General features: G+C 40.3%; 1 protein-coding gene and 1 long non-coding RNA gene across 4 annotated transcripts in view; both read right to left on the reverse strand.

Moving 5' to 3' along the window:
* Positions 1-429: 429 nt before the first annotated feature.
* Positions 430-2,863, reverse strand: LOC113746164 (uncharacterized). The gene is made up of 3 exons (XR_003462645.1): positions 2,590-2,863; positions 1,664-2,331; positions 430-1,475 (listed from the first exon to the last, which is right to left on the reverse strand). It is a non-coding gene; the product is annotated as an uncharacterized LOC113746164 (long non-coding RNA).
* A 4,879-nt stretch (positions 2,864-7,742) lies between these two features.
* ngef (neuronal guanine nucleotide exchange factor) overlaps positions 7,743-23,217 on the reverse strand; it is a 28,507-nt gene continuing 13,032 nt past the window's right edge. For all 3 annotated transcript variants that reach the window (XM_027280852.1, XM_027280851.1, XM_010746375.3), the window contains 13 exons: positions 22,821-23,150; positions 22,405-22,469; positions 19,287-19,528; positions 18,070-18,230; positions 17,843-17,995; positions 13,112-13,241; positions 12,862-12,936; positions 12,332-12,421; positions 11,848-12,011; positions 11,353-11,511; positions 10,900-10,979; positions 10,709-10,813; positions 7,743-10,616 (listed from right to left, as the gene is read on the reverse strand). In XM_027280852.1, coding sequence (XP_027136653.1) covers positions 10,357-10,616; positions 10,709-10,813; positions 10,900-10,979; positions 11,353-11,511; positions 11,848-12,011; positions 12,332-12,421; positions 12,862-12,936; positions 13,112-13,241; positions 17,843-17,995; positions 18,070-18,230; positions 19,287-19,528; positions 22,405-22,469; positions 22,821-23,150 — 2,014 coding nt within the window. In that variant the 3' untranslated portion in view covers positions 7,743-10,356. The remainder of the gene's footprint in view (positions 10,617-10,708; positions 10,814-10,899; positions 10,980-11,352; positions 11,512-11,847; positions 12,012-12,331; positions 12,422-12,861; positions 12,937-13,111; positions 13,242-17,842; positions 17,996-18,069; positions 18,231-19,286; positions 19,529-22,404; positions 22,470-22,820; positions 23,151-23,217) is intronic.

A 23,217-nucleotide genomic window follows, 5' to 3' on the forward strand; every position in this document is an offset into this window, starting at 1 on the left:
GGGAAATAGCTGAGATAATAATAAATAAAATGAAATAATACATTTTTTACATGGTGTACCGTTACATGGAGCCAGAGACATGTTGATAGTTTGGAATGTCACCATGAGGAGAGTTGTTTTGTTCTTTATACTGATTGCAATGTATGTACCACAGTTAGATGTTACCACCCTGTTGTACAAGAGTGAACCAAGTTGTTGACTAAAGAACCTCAGGGCAAGACGCACCTGACAATAATCAGAAATACTGATTTTCTTTACTGAAGATTAGAATCATTATCAAAACAGTTAGAACTGAAAAGGTTTTACCATTCATAATGTAACACAACCAACTATTATTCATTTAAGAAATTCAAGGATTCATTTAACAACTCTACTCTCTGTCGTACTGTCACCAAGTGGACCTAAACATGGAGGTTGTGTGAACAAAAAGGTAACTTTGATGACTTAAAGAGCAGGTTGACAAAAACAAAACTACAAAAGGCAGCTGAGGAAGTCCAACAATCCAAGTCAAGTCCAATCAAGAGAAATCCATACAAAGTGAAATCCAGAACTGAGAACAACAGACGTTGAACCTGACACAGAATTTTACACAGAATTGTAATGCCAAGAAACACAAAAACTAAATGCAGAAGTGAAGGCAAGATGACGAGACACAGGTAAAACACCATGTAAAGATACATGCATCCATCATTGAGCATTTGACTTTGTTAATGTTAGGTTTGTGTACTTCTGACATGGGCGAGTAGTCACACACAGAAATGGCATAGAGAATCCAGTCAGTCAAAGTAAAACATCCTCCTCCAGGGAGCAGAGCTGAGACACTTCTGTAACACTGCAGCACTTTATTGGTGCCATGTTAAACAATGCGATTAATCGCGATTAATTACATAATTTTTTGCGATGAATTAGTAAATTTTTTGACAGCCCTAATATGACAAACATAAAAAGATATTCACAGTGTAGATATAGCAGTATAAACAGTGTGAATATATCAAAAATACACACGGAGGGGGGTGCACATTGATGAAAATATATACACGGGGAGCACTGATGAACATACATATCTATACAGCTATACAACTGCAGTCTGTGTGTGTTTCCAAGTTAAAAACCTTGGAAAAGAATACTCTTGCACAGCTTTTTCCGTGTGTTGCCACTCTGCAACTTAAGGGCTGTGCTCCACTTTGCCACATCCAACATTGCGGTGACGTCGACGTATGATTTAGCGCTCAATGCGGTGTATACGTATATATGTCTATGGGATCATGTGTGAGTTGGCGGAAGCCGGAGTACGCAGCCGTTCCGGAGCGGAGCCGTTCTGCAGCCGTTCCGCATGCAGTGTATTTTAGGGGTTAGGGTGCCACATATGGGGTTACACAAGTTCAATATGTATGTTTGAGACACAGAACAGCTCCATGTGTGACAACAGGTGGTAATCGGACCAAGCTGGCAGCTGTTGAGCAGGGGTTGGTGATCTAAAGCACAGGAAGCACAGGGTCAAAAAAACAAGGCAGGAAACACAGGGAGGGAAAAAATACAGGAAGAACCAGGAAAGCACTAGGAGTCTCAAAAAAGCACTGTGAGTAAGATTCACTGGGAAGAGGAGCCTGACTAGTTACCACGGGGGAAACTGTAAAGATCTGGAGAAGAGTGAATGGAGAACCTGTGTATTTCAGCAGAAGGAGTAATGACCAGATGAGGTTCAGGTGTATGCTGCAGCAGCTGCCTGCAACTGGGACCTGCTCCTAGGAGGGAGGGAGAAACACTGAAGGAGAGGAAGAGAGCAACAACAGGGGCAGCACAGACATGGATGTAACAGTATGCTTGTGTTTATTATTACAATATAGTAACCAAGGTCAGATAATAGGGCTGTCTCACTCCATAGACACAGCAGATAGGTAACAGAACTTCTATAGAGACCTATAACAATGTTGGACCACTGAAAGTATAAACATATTGCCTTGTTGTAGACTAACGACCGAATGGCAAATACCTCATGTAGAAGCATTAAGTATGAAAATTTATGGACATGGATGTGTCACTGTTCAGAGCCATAAAGCCTCCATTTGCTCCTTGGCCAAGATTCAATAAACCTTTCAACAGAAGACATCTTGGACTCCTGTGCCCTTTCTCTTTGTTGACTGAACTGACCATTGATGAACAGAATCCTCCACAATACTGAGCAGTGCCGAAATCGTCCTAGGAACTCCAGGCTTTTGTAATAATCCAGGGCTGAAAGTGAGTCCATGGTTCTTCAACTTAGTGACTTTTTCTTGAGTGTGGTGCCAACATTGGATTTTTACTTGTTCGTGTGTCACTGTGTGTTTGTGTCTGAGGAGGTAAGGAAAAGGAGCAGATATTTCACAGACAACTCAGTGTCAATTTTGTTAAATTTGGCTACATTTTGTAGTTTTACTTTGGCGAGCTATACATAAAACTGAAATGCATGGCCATATTTGGGAAATTCTAATACCTGACACCTTCCCCTCATACAGAATGATAGTAACACTTTCCAAGGTCATAGCTGCTCATGATCACTAGACACATTTTTCATTGAAAGGTTAAAATATTTTATGGAGTGGTTATTACCTGCCAACATCTTCATGACAGCTCAGTGCTTGCCTCAAATAAAGAATATGTTGAATTCAGTGAAGGTATGAGGCAGGATGAGTCCTTCATAATGCTGATCCTGAGTCCTGCAGACAAGCACATTGAAAATATGGAGGCTCAGAGTAAAAACAAACCTTCATGAAAAACTGTGAAGCGGAGTGAGAGGGACTGCTGGCTCAGCAGCACCCACAGACACCAAGTACATCTCTCTGGTGGCATGAGAAAAACCTAGAACTAGAACTGAACAATTAGAACTGAAATGGTTCAGGCATTCATAATGCAGCACAACCAACTATTAATAATTCAAAAAATTCAAGCAAGACATTCATTTACATTTACAACTCTACAACCCTAAAATTGGGGGAAAAAAAGATTTGATCAGGTCGTACTGTCACGTTTTAGTTCAACAAGTGGGCCCAAATGCAGACATAAAGGTTGTGTGAACAAAAAGGTAACTGGTTACTTATGAAGCAGCTGAGGAATCTTTCACAGACCCGTCCCACCATAAGTCTGTCATGGTGCCATGGTGATTTCTTTGAATTGGATTTGCGAGGATAAGGAGCATCTGTCCAGTTTCAGGCTCCTTGTAGCAAAACAATTTTTAAATGAGAGGGGAGAGTTGTGTAACTGGGCATAATCACATTTGTAAATGTCTAAAAGAATCTTTGTATCGTATTTGGATTTGCAAGTATTGATATTTGTACATGTATAGATAACCTGTAAATGCGTACTTCTAATGTGTTTCTCCAAAATCTGGCTGAACTCCACTGCAGGTCACTGCATTTTTCCTGTTATTCCCTGTGGCCTGCACTGCCACAACCAAAATGCAGTACCCCATTTAAATGAGTGGGAAAACCTGGGTTTTCGCTGCAGCCTTGGACTTGGTCTGAGTAGAGGTTAGAACTATAGATAGTAAGGAAATAATTACAGACCAGGGCTAAGCAGGCACTGAAACCAACAGAGAGCATTTGATAACAGGTAATACAGTGCTTAGGTTATTTACAGCAGTTCAACAACAAAGGACAGCAAAGGCTTTCATTAGGGTCAGCGCTGTGGTATATAGATAGTCAACCCGTTCTCATTCCCAACGCGTAAAATACCGACGCTTTGTCACGCCCCTTGGCGTCTGATACCGACGTAAAAGGTACCCTTCCGCGTCTGTATGAAACGCTCTGGGTTGTCCATTGACTCCAGTATAATCCGTTTGCGCTGGTAAGAGACGCTCAGAGCAGAGCTCCAGCCGTCCATTCACTCCAATAATAACCCGACCACAGCGATACATGACGCTGCAAGCTACAATCTGATTGGACAACCGAGGACCCTCTGCCCGGAACTGTTTTTCTCACTATGTCAAGGATTTCTTTTATTGATATCATCAACGTTTCTCAGCACAAACACGCCAAAGTGTCACTGATAATTCAACAATAAAATAGCTTCATGTTGTGGCCCTCAGTATGTTTTTTTTCTCCTTCTAGCCTGAGAAATAAACTTTTATTCCTATGTTTTGGATAGCGGAAAGGCCTACACTACACGAAGGCTCGACCACTGCGATTTGCGAGCTACAATCGATTGGACAACCGAGACCCTCTGCCCGGAAGTTTTTTTTCTCGTGTTGTTAAAGATTTCTTTTAATATATCATCAACGTTTTCAGCACAAACACGCCAAAGTGTCAAAATTCAACAATAAAATAGCTTCATTTGTGGCCCTCGGTATGTTTTTTTCTCCTTCTATAGCCTGAGAAATAAACTTTTATTCCTATTTTTGTTTGATACGGAAAGGCCTAACTACCAGAATGCTCGACCACTGACGATTTCGAGCTACAATCTGATTGGACAACCGAGGACCCTCTGCCCGGAAGGGTTTTTCTTGTGTTGTTAAAGATCTTTTAATAATATCATCAACGTTTTCAGCACAAACACTGTGTGTGTCACCATTGATATATGACTGATAAAATAAAAGTTAATCACTTCTCTGTTAATGTGCTTTTTATAATGTCTGTTTTTAGACAGAGCTTGTTATCAACAGACCTTTTGAGAAGGAAAAATGAAATTTCCTGTGTGCAGTTTGCGCTGGAGCTGTACTGTGTTATATTCATATACTAACAATTTTATTCATGGAAAGCTTTCTGGGCTGCTCAAGGATCACAAAAGCACCATGCAGCACACTCACCATGTGAGTTTTGTTCAGTGTTTGTTGAAGAAATCATCAAAGTCGAATTGACATATTTGATAGGGTGTGTTTTATTAAAAAGCATGCCGTCACTGGTAAATTGACAGTCACAAGAACATATCGAGCCACCTCAAGCTGACCCCAGGGTCAAGGCCATATCCCTGATAAACTCATCAACGCTGGAGATAGGGGCCTGAAATCTGCACCTGCGCATTGGGGACAACATGGTCGACCGCGGTGTCGAGTTTCAGACCCATGCGCCCTTCGGGAGGGTCAGAGGTCAGCAGTTCTGTACTTAACGAGGCCTAGTAGTTCAGGCTTAAAAACCACTGTTTGGTTTGTGAATAACTCATCAGCGCTTTGAGGCAGGAGGCTGAAATCAGAGTATGTGTATCAGGACGATCAGAGTTCACCCGTTCTGGACACCTTTTGGGGAATAAATTGACAATGCTTTGAGGTAGAAGGCTGAAATTTGACTGTCGTACGCCGTGGAGCCTTCTGCTGGGATTTTTGGTCCTTTCACAATCCCATCACTGTAGAGCTAGTTAGCTTTCTAGAAGGTCTACAGAGTTGGGACTTTGAAAAACGTTGATGATATTATAAAAGAAATCTTAACAACACGAGAAAAAACACTTCCGGGCAGAGGGTCCTCGGTTGTCCAATCGATGGTAGTCGCAAATCGTCATGGTCGAGCATTCTGGGTAGTGTAGGCCTTTCCGCTATCCAAAACATAAGAATAAAAGTTTATTTCTCAGGCTAGAAGGAGAAAAAAACATACCGAGGGCCACAACATGACGCTATTTTATTGTTGAATTATCAGTGACACTTTGGCGTGTTTGTGCTGAGAAACGTTGATGATATCAATAAAAGAAATCCTTGACATAGTGAGAAAAACAGTTCCGGGCAGAGGGTCCTCGGTTGTCCAATCAGATTGTAGCTTGCAGCGTCATGTATCGCTGTGGTCGGGTTATTATTGGAGTGAATGGACAGCTGGAGCTCTGCTCTGAGCGTCTCTTACCAGCGCAAACGGATTATACTCAGTCAATGGACAACCCAGAGAGTTTCATACAGACGCGGAAGGGTACCTTTTACGTCGGTATCAGACGCCAAGGGGCGTGACAAAGCGTCGGTATGTTGGGAATGAGAACGGGTTGAGATAGTTACCGTCCAGCGGCTGTGTTTCGTTCCTGTCCCAGGCTCAGCTAATGGCAGCTACAGTTCACTAGCTGCATACTTTAGCAACAATTAAAGCTATCCTTCCATCGGGAAATCACAGAGAGTTGATGTGATAAAGGGAAAGCAGTCAAAGAAACCAGAAAATATTTATCCGTAAAATAAAATCCAGTTTTATCAAAATCAGTGGATGAAGTTATAAAGTTGTCCTGTTCCCAGAAATGCTCCGCTTCGCCTTAATTCCTGTCTCATTTGTGGTCTGATAAACAGTATATTCATCAAATTCAGTGCCACATGCGGCTGTTTTCCTGGTTTCATCTAAAGTAAATGAAAAATGACTTAAGTACCAGCTCACCAATGTGAGTCATGCCTCAAGAATCACTGGGTGCTTCTGCAGATGTGTCAGCTCATCTGAGTTGTAACCAATGACTTCTCTGTATTCACAGATTTATGTATGCATTTACAGATTTTTCCACACTTTAACAGTTCTTAGTACACTTCTTTGGATTCTAAATACACATTTGGAGATTCTGTCTCTCAGAGTCTGTGGGTGGCCTTGAGGTGTGTTCTCATATCTCTTTTATCTAGGACTGAATTTGGACAAATGGCCAGCTCTAGGAAAAGTCCTGGCAATTTAAAACTTTTACTAACTTTCCATCAAAAGAAAAGGACTCTGACCACACCCAACATAACCGCATAACTGCATCACTGCTGCACAGGATGTGAAAAGAACATGTTATCACCACTAGCTGGCTCCATGGCGTGACACAATGTGCTTGCAGAGGTTTACAAGGGGGCAGGGAGCAGTTAACCTTTAACTGTACTGCCCCCCATGCCTCATGTTTTATGTCATCCTACAGGCTGTTCTGTGGGTGGTGGTGATTCTTGATGCCGTGTATGACAGAGGGTGCATGTGTGTCTGTGCTCCAACAGTGCGATTAAAAAGGAAAGAATAGCTATGAATTCTGGGAGAGAAAATAAATAAAATAATTGAAAAAAAAACATCAGAAAGTGAGGCACATCTCTGATTAATGTTTTTTTATGAACAATAATTTACATCTTACAAAATGAAATAACTATTATTCAGTAATTATTAGTTTAAACATTGAACGTTTCATTAAAGTACATATTATTTAGAAACACACAGGCTTTAAAATCATGCTTATCCATACATGTTAGTGTTACATTACCACATACTGCAGTTATTTGGCATTGAAGTACTGTTACAAGATTTATCCTGTGTGTGTTATCCTGTGTGTGTGTGTGTGTGTGTGTGTGTGTGTGTGTGTGTGTGTGTGTGTGTGTGTGTGTGTGTGTGGAGTACACAAAATCTTTTGAGCATTCAGGCATTGGGCAGGCAGAAGAAGCTGTTCTTATGTTCTTAGCAATAATACCACACAATTGAAGATCCAATCATTCACAAAAAAGGAAATTATTCTGAAAACATTTGAAGAAGTTTTAAAATGTTTGGACTTCATTTGAAATTATCAATGTATTATAAGTGTATGCAGTCTGAGCCCAGTGTGTTAATGTATTTGTGTATTTATTTATGTGTTTCATGACATAAGAACTGCTTTTAGGATTTAAAGACTTTTGAATAATTATGGAATTTCTCTTTTGCGTTAAGGATTCTAGAAATAACTGGCACATTTGCTGAAACTCTACTGTAGTGACAGTATAGTATTATACTGTGACTATATCCTGACAGTAATCCTGATAATCTGTGAGAAAAATCAGGTTCCTCCTTGTGCTCCGTGTGCTTTTGTATGATGGTCAAGTCAAGTCAAGCTCAATATCTTCAGTGTTCTGTTTCAGTGGGAGCTTTCCAAATAAAACTAACTGTCTCTCCTTTGCTGACAATGCTACTGTATATGAAGAAGAAAACACATCATCCTGGTGAGGTTTACTGTGTATGTTCAAATGTTGCCTGCTGCAACTTTAATGAGGCCCATGCAGCATAGTGGAGAACTACGGCTAAATGCAGCTTATTTACAGTTAGCACAATTATGGTACTTTACACTATAAAAGAAGGAATTTATTTGTTGCCCCACAAAGGACAATGAATGAGCCTATATCAAGGAAAGCAGGGGTCCTCAGCATGCTGACCACACAGTCGAGTGTGTGACCTGCAGGGAGTCAGAATGCTGTTGTGCTGATAAGCAAAGGCATTCTGTTTATGTGGCTCGCTGGTGCACTGGTTTAATGAAATCCCAGAGATCTGAACATAAATGGCTTAATCAACACTATCTGTGCCATGACAGTAAATATTAGCTGCCATAGCATAGCGAACCTCTTCCCTCTGCAAATGAATGAAGCTGTTGTGCACATGAAGTGTAATCTCACTCCAGGTTTCACTTGGTGGAATATTTGTTGATATTCCTTCAAATAAGGTAACCCAGGTCTGCCATGACTGTCATTACCTCTTCAAGTACACATAATTACATCCTATTATCTGTATTTCAGCAAATTTACTCTGTAAGTTATTAAAAAAATAAATGAATTTATGATTTACTTCATCATACGCAGTGATCGCTGAGAAATACTGTTGTCCAGTGTCTGGTGTTTATTTTATCATGTGACATTTTGACATGCTGAATACATGTCTGGGCAGGAATATCCAAAATACACTGCCCATCCAAAAAAGAAGAGTCACACACTCTAATATTTCGTTGGACCGCCTTTAGCTTTGAGCATTTGGTGTGGCATTGTTTCAATAAGCTTCTGCAATGTCACAACATTTATTTCCATCGAGAGTTGCATTTATTTTCCGCCATGATCTTATGATGATGGGAGAATCACACCGCTGTGTGAAGTCTTCTCCAGCACATCCCATAGATTCTCAATGGGGCTGAGGCCTGGACTCTGTATTGGCCAATCCATGTGTAAAAAGGACATCTCATGCTCCCTGAACCTGAGCCTGATGAATCCTGGCTTTGTCATCTTGGAATATGCTCGTGCCATAAGGGAAGCAAAAAATCCATTGATTGATTGATTCAGTATATTCATGTAGTCAACTGACCTCATTCTTTAAGGACATACCATTGCTGAACCTAGACCTGACTAACTGCAGCAACCCCAGGTCATAACACTGCCGCCACAGGCTTGTATGGTGGGCACTAGGCATGATGGGTGCATCACTTCATCCGCCTCTCTTCTTACCCTGATGTGCCCAAGATGATGGTTCACCACCATCCTTCCAGGTTTTAATGATGTGTTGGACAGTTCTTAATCTGATTTTAGTAGATTCAGAAATCTCCTTAGTTGTTTTCTTTGCTTGATGCAGGCCAATCATTGACGCCTCTGAAACTGATTAACATCCTTTCCACGTCCACAGAATATGTCTTCTGACATGGTTGTTTAAAAATGGAGAAGCTACTCACAGCATCAGATAGGGTTAAATAACTTGTTGCTAGCTGAAATATATATATCACTGCAGTGATTATCCAATGGAAGGCTCTTACTGGTGTACTTAGTTTCAGATCCACGTGGTGACTTTTTTTTTTGGATGGGCAGTGTACATTTTTATAAATGGATTTCAGAAGTGAAAGGAGAGAAGGAGCTGGGGAAGAAGAGTCTTACCATGTGTGAGAGTTTGATGGAAGAGACATGTAAAGCTTGTTGGACTTAAATAAACTGAGGTGAGTAGGCTGTAGGTTTGCTTTGGTTGTGTAATGTGTTGTGCATGACTTGAGTCACTTCCATTGTAGCATGTATATTTTAAAACATGTAATATGCTATTTCTACAGTACATGTAGCAACCCTAGGGAGAATATATTGGCTATCTGGTGTGTGTTTGATGATTGTGTGTAGCTGACACTGACTCTGATCTAACTGCTGTGAAGCCAAGTTGACTACCACTGCAACATGGAGCAACCTTCAATCAAGTCTGTCTACAGTATGGAGTTAATGGATGGAATATCGCTGTAGCTGGCTCACTTATTTTAATATTCATTAACAATTTTAATAATCATGAGTGATGAGTCGATGCCTGACTTTGTGTTGTAGTTGTGGGTAATGGAAGTATTTTACAATGAAATGAACATTTAAAGTTTGAAAACTTGCTCATGCAGCTGAATGAGAACTTCGGAGTTCTTGCCATCCTCACACACAACTCCTGACCAACCAAAGAGTTTTGTTCCATGCATTACACACCACCAGTGTGTGGGCCAACAGAACACCTTCAGCACACGTTAATATTAAACATGCAGCATGTTTTTTTTTTACTTGATCATTTGTCTCAGATCACAGAGAACCAAAACTGGGGTTTCTAAAACCACTATAACATCCAAGTTCAAATCAAAGTGACAAGATGTCAGAGTATAGGGATTAAGTCACATGTACTCTGATTATTTTTCTCTTAGTGCATATAGCTCTGAATGGTGACAGTCATCACTATTACTGATTTACTTCTTTCCTTCACTGCTTTCCCCCATTTCTTCATTCCAAGTATTGGAGAAGTTGGAGGCCTTTGGGATACGTCTCGCCGCCCTTACACCACTCCTGGCCCCAGTTTGTAGGGCTCCTCCAGTTTCCTGGGCATGCTGAATCCTGAAGGCCTCTCTCAGGTTCTGAGTTCGGACCTCTTTGCTGTGAATCTCCTCCACTACTCGACTAGGGAACCAGCCCCTTTCACCATCATGGAGCCTTTCACCCATCATCCAGCCTAGAATACAGAGGACAAAGTATTACCAGAGGTGACATGAAGAAACAACACAAGTGTTTTTTGATTTTTCAAAGAGTTGTGTCTCTACACACCGTCATCTGTTCTCTCTAGGAGGTTCAAAACATCGGCCATCTCAATGGACAGTTCATCTGGCTCCTGAGATGAGTATGACTGAATACATTGCACCTGTGGAGAGTCTGATACAGATCACACATGGTTACAGGTCATATCTCCAGGTCTACTTAAGGACTGTACTCAGTGTTGGTGTGATATTCTGTCTCACCTGGTTGATGGGCACTAGTAGACATAAAGCGTGTGCGCCGGTTAGGAGTGAGAGCACACACCCATCGAAGCTTATCACTCCTGTCCACAGGATGACACAATTAGTAAGCAGTTACACATAAATTCATCGTTGTTCAGTCTGTTTATCATTCTTCCAATTTACAGAGACCATTGATTTGGTCAAGGAGCTAGATTCTGCTTGAGATTTCTGCCTCCTAAAGGAAGTTTTTCTTTGCTACTGTCGCCAAGTGTTTGCTCATGGTGGGAACTGTTGGGTCTCTTTAAATAATATTATAACAGTCTAGACCTGCTCTGTGTGGAAAGTGTGAGGAGAGAACTTCCATTTTGATTTGGCGCTATATAAGTAAAATATAACTGAATTAAAAACTGCACTTAAATGGTGATGTGACATACATGGTTACCATGGGTACCAAATTATTTGCATAACACTCACATGCTAGAGGTCTTGAGCATGTAGTTGACTGGACGCTCCTCTTGGTTCTCAAGCAGCCTAAGATTAAAGACATTGGCCAATAGCTGGCCCTGGTCTTCAAGATCTTCTGTCCTCAACATGGCCCGTGTGCATGAGTCAAGAACCTGGAACTTGTCCCCACTGATAACAAATTGACTGGATTAATAATATTATTTCAGTGCAAGAATCCATTAATTTAAATGTAAAATACAGTAATTTTGTCCACAACTTTCGATCAAGGATGTTAGGCTAGATCACCTGTCTGTGTATACTTCAATACAATTAAACAGCACCACAAAATGAATCATCCAAAATGATTAGAAAGTTGAATCTCCCTAAAGTAGTTTTATTAAAAACTGAACACAATAAGCTGGTATTTACACATAATTCATTTTAGCTGTGTGCCTAATAAACTGGCAGCTGAATGTACAGAGTAAACAAGGATTTCACAGTGAGAATAGATTCTCAAGTGGTTACCTGGAGCTTCGTTTGGTGACCAGCAGCAGGTTGTTAAAAAGGAAGAGGTACAGAGGCTGGTACATCTTACGACTCCGCATGGTCCTTGTGCTCTTAGGTCCAGACATTAGCTGCACTTCACCCTTCTTTAGCAACCAGCGCGAGTGGGAAATGATGGGCACAGACTGACAACAGAAAGGGATAAAGTAAGGTTTCCTGTGACATCATCACATTTACAAAAATTAATTTTATCATTCTTTGGTTGACAATTCTTTCATAGTGCCAAACATAACTTAGTGATAAACCTTAAGATTATCCCTACGGCTGTCTGTCCTGACTGCCTCCTCTCACTTTGCTAAAGCCACATCAGGCTTCATATCATGAAATCGATTAAGGCAAACCTGGGCGCCACATCAAAAATAATATGTGCACAAAGCCACAACATCAATGTGCTATCATGAAAACAGACCCGTGTGAAAAACACTGACAATAAGACTTAGTTCACCTTGGATTTAAACTCCAGTGTTTTCTCAATGCTGATGAGCTCTTCAGTACGACCCATTTTACGCACTCCCTCGTTACACTCTTTCACAATCTGAGGAAGACAAAATACACACTATAATTCCAGAACAATCATTTAATATTGTTTTCTCTTCTCAATGTTTTACATTTAGTTGTCATATATCATAGAAATTTCAGCTGCTTTATTTTTCTTTATTATTTATTTTAATTAAACTGGGGATAACTTCCTGGAACTCAGTTCCTAAAGAACACTGGCTGGACTTAATTCAGTGAGCTTCGACTTGATAACCTTGCAGACCATTCTATGTCCTGAGGAATTACCGGCATCTATGCCATGAGTTACAGCTGTAGTTTAATGCTAGGTGTGTGGCAACAACAATGGCAGCTGCTAAAGAGGTTTGCATAGATGTTGCTAGAACAAGAACAAACATGATTGAAGGAAGAAGGAAGAACGAAGAACAACACTTTATCCCTCAGTCTCAACATTCACTGCATCAACTGATCGGTGCTCACCTGCTCCAGTTGCTGATGTGCTTTTATAGCATTTGCTTCCAGCTTTGAGTTTTCCTCTGCTTTTTTCAGGATATTCTGTGTACGGATGCAAAGTCAAATGAAAAACAAAAAAACAACAAAAAAAACCCTGATTTACTGCAACTTCAATACTTGTTATTCACAAAATATCAAGCAGTGCAGAATGTAGCAATTTTCCTGTACAGTATATATTTGTATCTGTTTATGATATTACTCATGTTGGTACACTCACTTGCACTAGCAGTTTGAGCCTTGTGATTCTCTGGAAAGGAAGAATAAGGAACGAGGTGAAGGACAGTCCCCTGACACTTGAATGGTTCTCCAGTGCTGCCATGGCCTCCCGAAATGCCTGGTTTCCCTCTCTGCACAGACAGTCATGTCAAGATGACACAATGCTTAGTTGATCGTACAGCTCGATTACACACATACACACGCGTGCACGCACACACACACACATAGGGGAGGGGGAGTCCCCCGGCAGTCTAATCCTATGGCAGCATAACTAAGGGATGACCTGAGCCAGCCCTAACTATAAGCTTTATCAAAAAGGAAAGTCTTAAGTCTATTCTTAAAAGTGTTGACCGTGTCTGCCTCCCGAACCCAGAAAGGTAGTTTGTTCCACAGAAGAGGAGCCTGATAGCTGAAAGCTCTGGCTCCCAATCTACTTTTGGAAACTATAGGAACCACAAGGAACCCAGCGTCCTGAGGGCGCAGTGTTCTAGAGGGGTAGTAAGGTATTATGAGCTCTTTTAGATATGATGGTGCCTGACCATGAAGAGCTTTGTAAGTAAGAAGAAGAATTTTAAATTCTATTCTAGATTGAATAGGTAGTCAGTGCAAGGAAGCCAAAATGGGAGAGATGTGATCTCTGATCTTGGTTCCTGTCAGAACACGTGTAGCAGCATTCTGAATTAACTGCAGAGTCCTAAGAGACTTATTAGAGCAGCCTGATAACAAAGAGTTACAATAGTCCAGCCTTGAAGTAACAAATGTGTGGACTAGTTTTTCTGCATCCGCTTGAGACACGATGCGTCTCATTTTGGCGATGTTACGTAAGTGGAAGAATGCAGTCCTCGAAATTTGCTTTATGGATGGTGGACGTTAAAGAACAAATCCTGATCAAAAACAACTCCAAGATTCTTTACAGTGGAGCTGTGTTTTGATGGGACTTTTCTAAAAGTAAGAAAAAGATAATACATGACCAGAGTAGGTCTAATTGAAATTAAATAAGTATAAATAGATAAGAAACGTTTTTTTATAAACCACGGTGCAGAATAATATGATGAGGTTAGCTAGAAATAATCATTGATAATATCATAGTTAATCCAGCAGAGTGCGATCTGACGCCATCTTACACTGTACTGCAATCATGTGGAATGAGTGGCAAGAAAGTGCTTTGAGTTATGTTAACCTCTTAATCACATGCAAGACATGAGACACATACTCATGAAAGTGAAGTAAGAGAGAGAGAGAGAGAGAAAGAGTTGATCCGGATCAGCCCCTTGCAGAGCTTAGCTGTGTGAATGGCTGCTCCTGGGGAACCATATAAACCTTCACACACATCAGACTGCTCGTTGTAACTCAATATTCTGCTCTTTTATGATGGTTACCAGATCTCATCAGAGCCTCTATTCAACTTTCATGTTTGATCGTGATCCATTTTTGACCCTAGAAACACATGGGCAAACATTATTTTACTTTTCTTTTTTTTTTTTACTTTTAAACTATGACTTTTAAACCATGTCTTTATTTTGGTTATTGTAGTGCCTAACTGATAGACTTCTGTTTTGGGGTGCAGATTTGTAATGTTGTATATGTACATTGTGACGTTCCTGAGGTAAAACTTTAGGTTTAACTGTGATTGGCTCAGCTGTTTCAGAGCTATGAGACCAGTGATGTGATTGGCTGACTATATCATAATCAGACTTGTATTGCTGCACATACATGCTCACACAGTCCTTATAAGACCTACTACCTCACACTTTGTATTTATTATTTTCAACTGAGGGTGCAATACGTGCCCTTTGGTTCCTTGGCTCCTTGGCTCCTACTTCCAGTGCCCATGGAACAGAAAGTACTAACAAAAAGTAATATTTACATTTTTGGACTACTACTACTCAGTCCTGCAATCGGCATGATGCAAGTGAGGGGATTTGCTACAATACTCGCAGCACAATCGCACGTTACATCACAGCTAAGCAGACGATGGTGTGCAGTTTTACATAAGTTGATAAGTTTGTGACATACATTAGTGGAACGTTAATCAACATAATTTTCTTTTCCATATAGCTCTAATAGAGCCTAACCCTGTCCCTGACAACTCACATGTCACTTGTTTAATGAATGTTTCATGTTTTGTTGTTAACGATACCTAACTAGCTGTTGAGATGCAAAGCTGGAAAGCAAACAACAGCTGTGACTTGGTCCATGGACCAAGCAGAAACTCACAGGCAGTGCCAGCATGACAAACACTACTACACAAACACAGTGGGCTGCATAACCAGGAAGCAAAGCATGCCAACATTTCTGATGCATGCTTGTCTGGATAGGCAACATCTTTGGGTCCAGTGTCCATCGATAATTACAAGCTGTGCTAAATCATGCCAGCAGGTACAAGCGAAACAAGCGCTGTAAAATTGCCCAGTAGCACAATGCTGAAAATCTGCAACATCGCATTTTGCACAACAATAGAAAAAAATCAGTTTAACATTTTCTTTACTTTCCCAAAGAAAAAAAAATGTGTGGCTTCAGGCCATCCACAGAGAGGATACATATGGTAAAATGTGAGAACCAGCCAGTCAACATATATATGTCTTTGGCAAACACTTAATCAGAGGTTAGTTAATGATGTTACTAAATAAATAACTGATGATTGACTGATTGTGCTTAAGGATCAAAGTGAGTCTTAGTCATGGTGTTATCCAAGTTTTTACTATGGTCCTAGTATAAAAGACGTATGTCATGTTATTGTAAACATGGCACTAGTCAGTCGGCACAAAGTTTGAGGACCCACCCACTGATACATGTGGTCCTGCTGCCTTCTTGGTGTTCACACGCTTGAAAGCCTTCTTTAATAGATTTGGAACGTCCCCGCTCCCATTCAGTAACCTCACCTTCGGCTGGTTTTGCTTGTTGGATGCCTCAAAGCGGGTATAAAAGTTACTTATGCACCTGTTGTTCTTGCTACATGCTTTTTGTATTGTCCTCCTGGAAATGGAGTTCGACTTTCTTCCCATAGCCTCATTTTGCCTCCTTCACTGCTCTTCTTACTGCTGCTTTATAATTGTCCACGTTGCCAGATTGCAGACCTAATTTGTGGGCTGCACAGCATGAGGCGGGAATCCCAGGTGGTTCTGGTAACCCATGGTGTCTGTAATCGAATTCAGTGAATCTATTGATGTCCTCAGTGAGCATATTTGACTTATTAATATTACTGTGCAATATATCGATTGCATCTAATGATAGCCAGCACTCAGGTATAGACAACTGGTTAACTCAATTAAACTCAAAATAAAGACAATGTTGTTTCAGTCGGTGTGAAACTGGTCATTGTTTATTGTTGTCCCTTTTATTGCATAGGTATGAGGCATTCCTTAATCTTATCACGAAGATTTAACATTATCAGTGATATACCAATAAGTTTTATCACTTTGATACCAAAACCAAACAAAGATAAACTGTCACTGGAAAATTGGAGACTTGGAATTGTACCTTTTGTAATATGACAGAGCACATGTTTTGGTTTGATAAAAAGGTAAACAACATTCTGACTATTGATATTTTTTGAAATATTGATATTTCTCATACTTTTTTCTTCTCTGATACAATTAATATGGTCATTCTTATAAATATCATAATAATTGTAGCAAATGGAGAAATAGTAAGAACTCAGAATTTAAAAAATGTCTTCCTTGCTCCTCTCTTGTTTTTACTTTTTGTTGTTTTTTCTGTACTACTCAATTCCATATTATATTATATTATATTATATTATATTATATTAGATTAGATCAGATTAGACTAGATTGGATTCACATATAGAGCTATATATATAACTATATATTTGTGAAACCAGACGAGATGATTCAGCAGGTGTGAAACAGATACAAGAAGTGACTTCAGTCTCTTCTAAATGCGTCTTCACACCAAACTGTTGGAAGGGAAACAGCTCTTCTTCTCCCAAGTATGAAATAATGTCATGTTCTTCCTGCTTCCTTATTAATATTCAACCACTGATGAGACAACACGTAACATGAAAATAGGCTTGGCACTCTGAACACTCACATGAGTATGATCACAATGATCAACCTTCTGAACAGACTTAATAGTGTAATTGACATCTACAGATGAACAATGACATCCAACAGACGTTCAGACATCTGTTGGATGTCATTGTATAATATGGACGTTCTTAGTGCTGCATCTCCAAAATGTTTGTTCATTCATTCACTCGTCACCAGCCTTTCTATTTTCAGAACACCTTTCATATTTCATTTTCAAACAACCAACAGGTTTCTGAGGTTTTTCCAGTAGCTGGCAGAAGTCCCACTTGTCTGCCTTTGGAGGTACCTGCCCTCTTCAGCTCGTGGGAACGTCATACTCTCTCAGGTATGAAGAGTTGATGCATTATATTCATAGTCAACCACACCCGACACATCACATTTGTCATGATGAAAAGCAAACCTGTTCTCTACTGAAAATAAAGGCATTCACAGATGTAAAAACAAACAAACAGCGGTAATAAGGAATGACGCCGAATATTCTTTTTCACAGTTCCTCTTTCTCCACGCATGTATCAGTAATCAGGCAGACCTTACTGTTTTCAGAAGACAAAAATACTGTCCAATATCAGAGAAAAATAGTTTGATGAACTGTTAAAGCAGCAGTTTTAATGGCTACTGGACCACTTTATAATGAACTGCTTGTGTATAAAGAAGGAAGAAGGAATAGTCAAAGAGGTACTCACAAAATGCGTCTGTAGTTCTTTTCCTGGTATGCCTGGTTGATGACATATTTGATGAAGACATTGAAGTGCTGCACAGCATGGTGGTGAACAATGTCACACACATCAGAAATCAAAATGGACTCCTCAATTCGGTGTTCAAGATCCATCAGGAACCTGAAAATATCATTATCCATTATCCAGGGTATGATCAAACTTCCCATCATATACTGATTTGTACCTTGTCCTACCTTTCACTGGCTTTCATGACTTCCTCAATGTTGGAGAACAAAAAATGCATGTCGGATTGGCTGAGAGTGTTGAACAGAACAGGGTTACGCAGGAAGTGAGTCTCTAAAATTTCCAAACTCTTGTAGTAGGATGCTTCTGAGGTAACAAGCTCAAACATGGCCTAGACAGAAAAACAAATCATAATAGCACATTAATACTGACTGGTGATCCCTACAGTACACCCAGTAAGCAGATCATATGATGAAACTCTGATTTCATATTTACAATAAAAGTAACTTTCTTGCTTTATTTGCTTTATATAACCAAAAACCTGACCAATAGAACACAAAACATGGAAAAAAGGTACCTCTCTTATAAAAAATAAGTTTATCTTACTGTATATAGCACCAAATCATAAGAGACATTATCTCATGACACTTTCCATATAGAGAATATCTACAATGTGACAGTTAGGCCTGATTCAGACCAAATCCAGCACTGCAGTGGAAAAAAACATATTTTTCAATTGATTTGAATGGAAGTACTCTGTTTTGGCTGCGGCAGTCTCCACTGCAAAATAGTGACATGAAGTTTGCTTTGGTGACATAGACAGTGAATGAAAGAGAGAGCGCGCTGGCATAGAGAGAGCCGGTGAATCAGCGAAATAAAGTTAAGAAACAAAGTTCTTTTCTGATTCCACAGCAGTTTTTTTCAGTTGGATTACCTACTCTACCCACAATAAGAGTTTGTCTTTGGAGCAATAGCAGTCAACTAGTATTGACCACTCACATTTAAGTGGCCTTTGGTTGTAACAGCCCATGTGGTGAGCATAGAGGTGCAACTCATTGGCCAAAATTAAATCCCGGAAGTGTGGATCTGGTAGCGACAGTCTTCTATTTCCTTCAGATGAAAGCCAGGCCTTCCTTTTTAAGTGTAATGCTCATATTTATTACTGAACCTTTATATTTCACAACATTATACAACAGAACATTTTACTAGTTTGATAGCATTTTAGTAGTCATTTCACTAGTTAGTTTTTTAAAAGTTTGGTTTAATATGTGTATGTAAACATTTTACTAGTACAGTATGTGTGAAAGATTTGCAATGTATATGAATGAGTATGGTTTCGTAAGAGTACACATAGAGATATAGATGGTAATGAGCTGCGAAGTGTGTCCACTGTAAAACTAACTTATGAACCTACACTGACAACACCTCACCCTCACAGAACACTCACCTCTTGCATTATGATTTCTTTCTGTGGTAGCTGGGTGAGAAGGCCGCTGGCCTGCACAGCTTCCAGATTCTGCCACAAGCTCAGTGAGCGAGCGCTGTTCCTCAGCTGCAGCTGTAACGCTGGGGGGGACATGACACCGGACCCTGCCACCACATTCTCTGTAGGGGAAAGGTTCTCACGTTGCCGTCGTTGCTCAATCTCCTGCTGCTTGGAGGTGTCCCGATATTCCTGGTACAGGAAGGCTGAAGGGTCAAAAGAAAAGCGGAGCTTGTTTAGTGATCTTCTACAACACAGATTCATACTCACTACAGCCAGCTGGAAGCTAAGAAACAAAACTCAATATAGAATAAATGAAAACTGGGGATGATGCCACACTGTATGTGTGTGTGTGTGTGTGTGTGTGTGTGTGTGTGTGTGTGTAGAAACAGCTAATTAGTGACTGGCAGGTTTGGTTACGTTTATTTTAAGGTCTTGCACGTATAGAGATGTTTTGTTTTATTCATGAATATGTCCTCTACATCTTGTGCAGATTTTCATCTTACGTCAGTAAACTGGGATTTTTCAAAACTGTTTTCTGTGTATCTATGTGGACATATTAATTGGAGCGTTTGGGAAACAATGACCTCAGTCATGTCATTACTTCAATTTGCACACACATAAATAAAGGCGAATAAAATTGTATAAATAACTATACCATATAGCTATTGGGGAAAATAATCTCACTACACATGCTCAGAATGTCCTTCTCTGGTATTTGATGTACCATTTATGTAGACTTGTTTGAGTGTTTTTGCATTCTCATGTGTATGGAGGATGTTTGTTTTTTCATTTCAATGAAAAGGGAAATGAAATTGTAGCATATGTACCTGTGATTAAATACAGGGGAGCAATTGGCCAAGATGAGGAGATATAATATTAGTAAAATACAAAACAGTTTTATTCTCAGTGAGCTGAAGAGATCTGGATTTGATGTTTGAAGGTGGACTGACTATTTTCAGATGGAATAATACTAGCTCTGACATTAAGTACTTTGTCTCTAAAAAGTTCTCTCTTCCCACATTTAGAGATGGGCACTTCTAAAGCAAGGGGGCGGAGAGTGGAGAAGGTGACAGAGTTTAACACTAACTCTAAAAAATACCCTGAGATTAAGCCAGCTGGTATTTATCTAAGAGATCTTTCAGACTTTGAAATAAGATCTGTAATGTATTCCACTTCCACCTCCATTCTGCCCTGCATGCTCTCCTTATTTCTCTAACACTGTTTTCTCAGCCTCAATACTGGTTATGATGGGAGCCTCTTTATATGCTTCTGTAGGCTCAGTGGCAGTGAAATAAATTTAGAATGTGAGAGCTGAGAGGAGCAGGGTGAACAGGTGAACCCTGTCACAGATCCAGATGAAAAATGATCGCATGGTGATTCATACAATTTCATGGTTTCAAAGAAACAGCAAATGTGAATGAAGAAGAATTTACCCAGATCTTACAGAAATGTCACTTTTGGCAGTGAACCACTGTATTCACAGTGGCAGTGAACATTATCTTCAATGTGCTTTACCTCGTGGTGGCATTGACTGTCTCACAGACATTTTGCAGGTTGACTGAGGCATAGTTAATGATTGCAGAGAGCAACTTTGACCTTTGCAGGTTTGGATGAAGTCTATAGGTTCTGTACAGTCGTTTATGGTTCCAGAACATATTGAAATTGTCAACATGTTCTGGATTTTCAATTGTGACTCTGGTGGAACATGTCTCGGTCCTGAACTTCATGGATGACACCACCCTCATTGGATAAATTTTGAGTGGGAGACTGATCATCTGGTGAGCCGGTCGCTGTTAAAACCACTTGGAGCCCGGTGCTCTAAAGATGGTGGAGATGGTTGTGGACCAGCAAAACCTGCCCCCATCACCCTGTGCGAGTGAACACCATCTCTCTCATCAAGAAAGCATAGCAGAGAATAGTAGACAATAATGTTGCACTTCTACACCTGCATCTCCATCTGGTACACTGCTGCTACTGCCAAGGTCAAGGACACACCCCTCCCCCTCCCACACATATATCATATCTAATACTCTGCATTCTTCTGCACATTCCTGCACAAAAATGTACAGCTCTCAAATACCATATTGTATATATATATATATATCTATATATATATATATATATATATATATACACACACAAATATTGTTTTACTTGTATGTGAAAACCTACTTTTCCTAATTCTGTTTCTGATTCTGCTGCTGGCTGCGACAGGTAGCCAGGTGACTGTGACGTAAGCAGGAGGAGTGTTAAGGACGGGCTACTGGAGCCCACTGAGCAGTGTCAGCTATAGCTGTGTTCATCACTAAAATCTTTTTAGTCTTTACTCATCAGACTATTCATATTTTTCAGTTCATCCGAGAGTCTACAGATAACCTTCATCTTCTGTTCACTTTCTGGAGCAGGGCATTAATCCAGATATAATCCAACTTTTGTAAGTAAAAAGAATGTCAGTCTCTTAAGTGGCAGGCAATGAGAGGCAAGACAATTCCAGATTCTTGGAGAAATAAGAGCGGGTGAAAGTCTGTGTTTTCTGTACTTAGACTAAAGTTTGCTGATAAGAACAGATGATCTTTTCAGGGAATAATGGCTACAAGAGGGAAGGTGACATTGAACAACAGCAGCTTGTTGCATAATCTTCCTCATATACTGCAGATTGCTTTGGTGGGCGTAGAACTGAACTGAGAATTACATAAGAGAGAGTGAAACGCACACAGAGCCAAAGAAATGCACAGAAAGAGGAACAGTACCTGTGCAGATCTTTGTGCTGTTTGTTGAGCTTTGATTGTTTACCAAAGCTCTGCAGAAAAGCTGCTGTCTTTGAACTAATCCCTGCAAATAACTGTTAACGTGTGTACACCCCAGATATTTACACAGTCATGATGATGAAGAGTCAGAGACACGCAGTAACGTACAACTCAGCGACAGTGCCTGAAGCCTTATCAAGCCTGTTGTTAGGTTAATAAACTGTGTTGCATGTGTGTCAAATAGGAGATGATTTTGTTGCAACAGCTCTGTAGGTGGATAAAGTAGGTGGAATATGTACGCTACCCTCACCCTGTCACAAGTCTTTCCTCACCAATGTTTTTGATGATGTTGAGGCTGAGGCTGTTTGTCTGGGAGCTTCTTCCATTGCTCAGAAACCTGAAAAAAAAAGAAGGACATACTTGTTTTGACAGGCACGTAGGTGGCTGAATGTTTTCATTTTACATGTAGCCTTTAGTGTACTGCATTCCAGCACACAGACATAGAATGATGAATTTTCTACGCTGTCTTCTCCATCAAAATCAACAGAGTGAACTGAAGCTGGAGAATTGCCGCCCCCCCCAAATCATTTCAAGCCTGCATCACCTGTTTGCATACAAGGAACAGTACTTTCCATTCCATGACTCACTTTTGTTTGTTTGATATCTATATACTGTTAGCAGAAATCCACAGGTTAAGCGTCACAAAAGTAACCCTGTCATCCTTTACACCGATGTAATTTGGTCTGACCTGAGGTTGATGTTATCCTGGTCTGCTCCACCAGGACTCGTCGGCTGTGAGCTCGTGTTTTTTTTTTCCTGTACCGTGCAAGCTTCAGCTGTTTGAGTAGACAGCATTTTTATATCTCCTCTTTGGATGCCGTGAGTCCGGTAAGTGATCATGTCAGCTGTAGAATGCTGGCTGTTGGAGGCAGGAGATATGTCCACACTCCTCCCTCCTCCCCCTCTTCCTCTTATCCTATCTGCAGCATCCCTGTTGTACTTAGCGTGTCTGCTGCCAGCCTCACCATTGCTTGGCAACGGAGTTCTGGAATGATGAAGCTGTGGTGAGGGCTGAATGCTACATTTGAGAGAAGAAAAACACACTTTAGAATCACATCTATAGTTGCCACCTTCATCTTTACCTG

This window comes from Larimichthys crocea, chromosome VII, assembly GCF_000972845.2.
Source record: "Larimichthys crocea isolate SSNF chromosome VII, L_crocea_2.0, whole genome shotgun sequence".
NCBI classification, from domain to species: Eukaryota; Metazoa; Chordata; class Actinopteri; family Sciaenidae; genus Larimichthys; species Larimichthys crocea.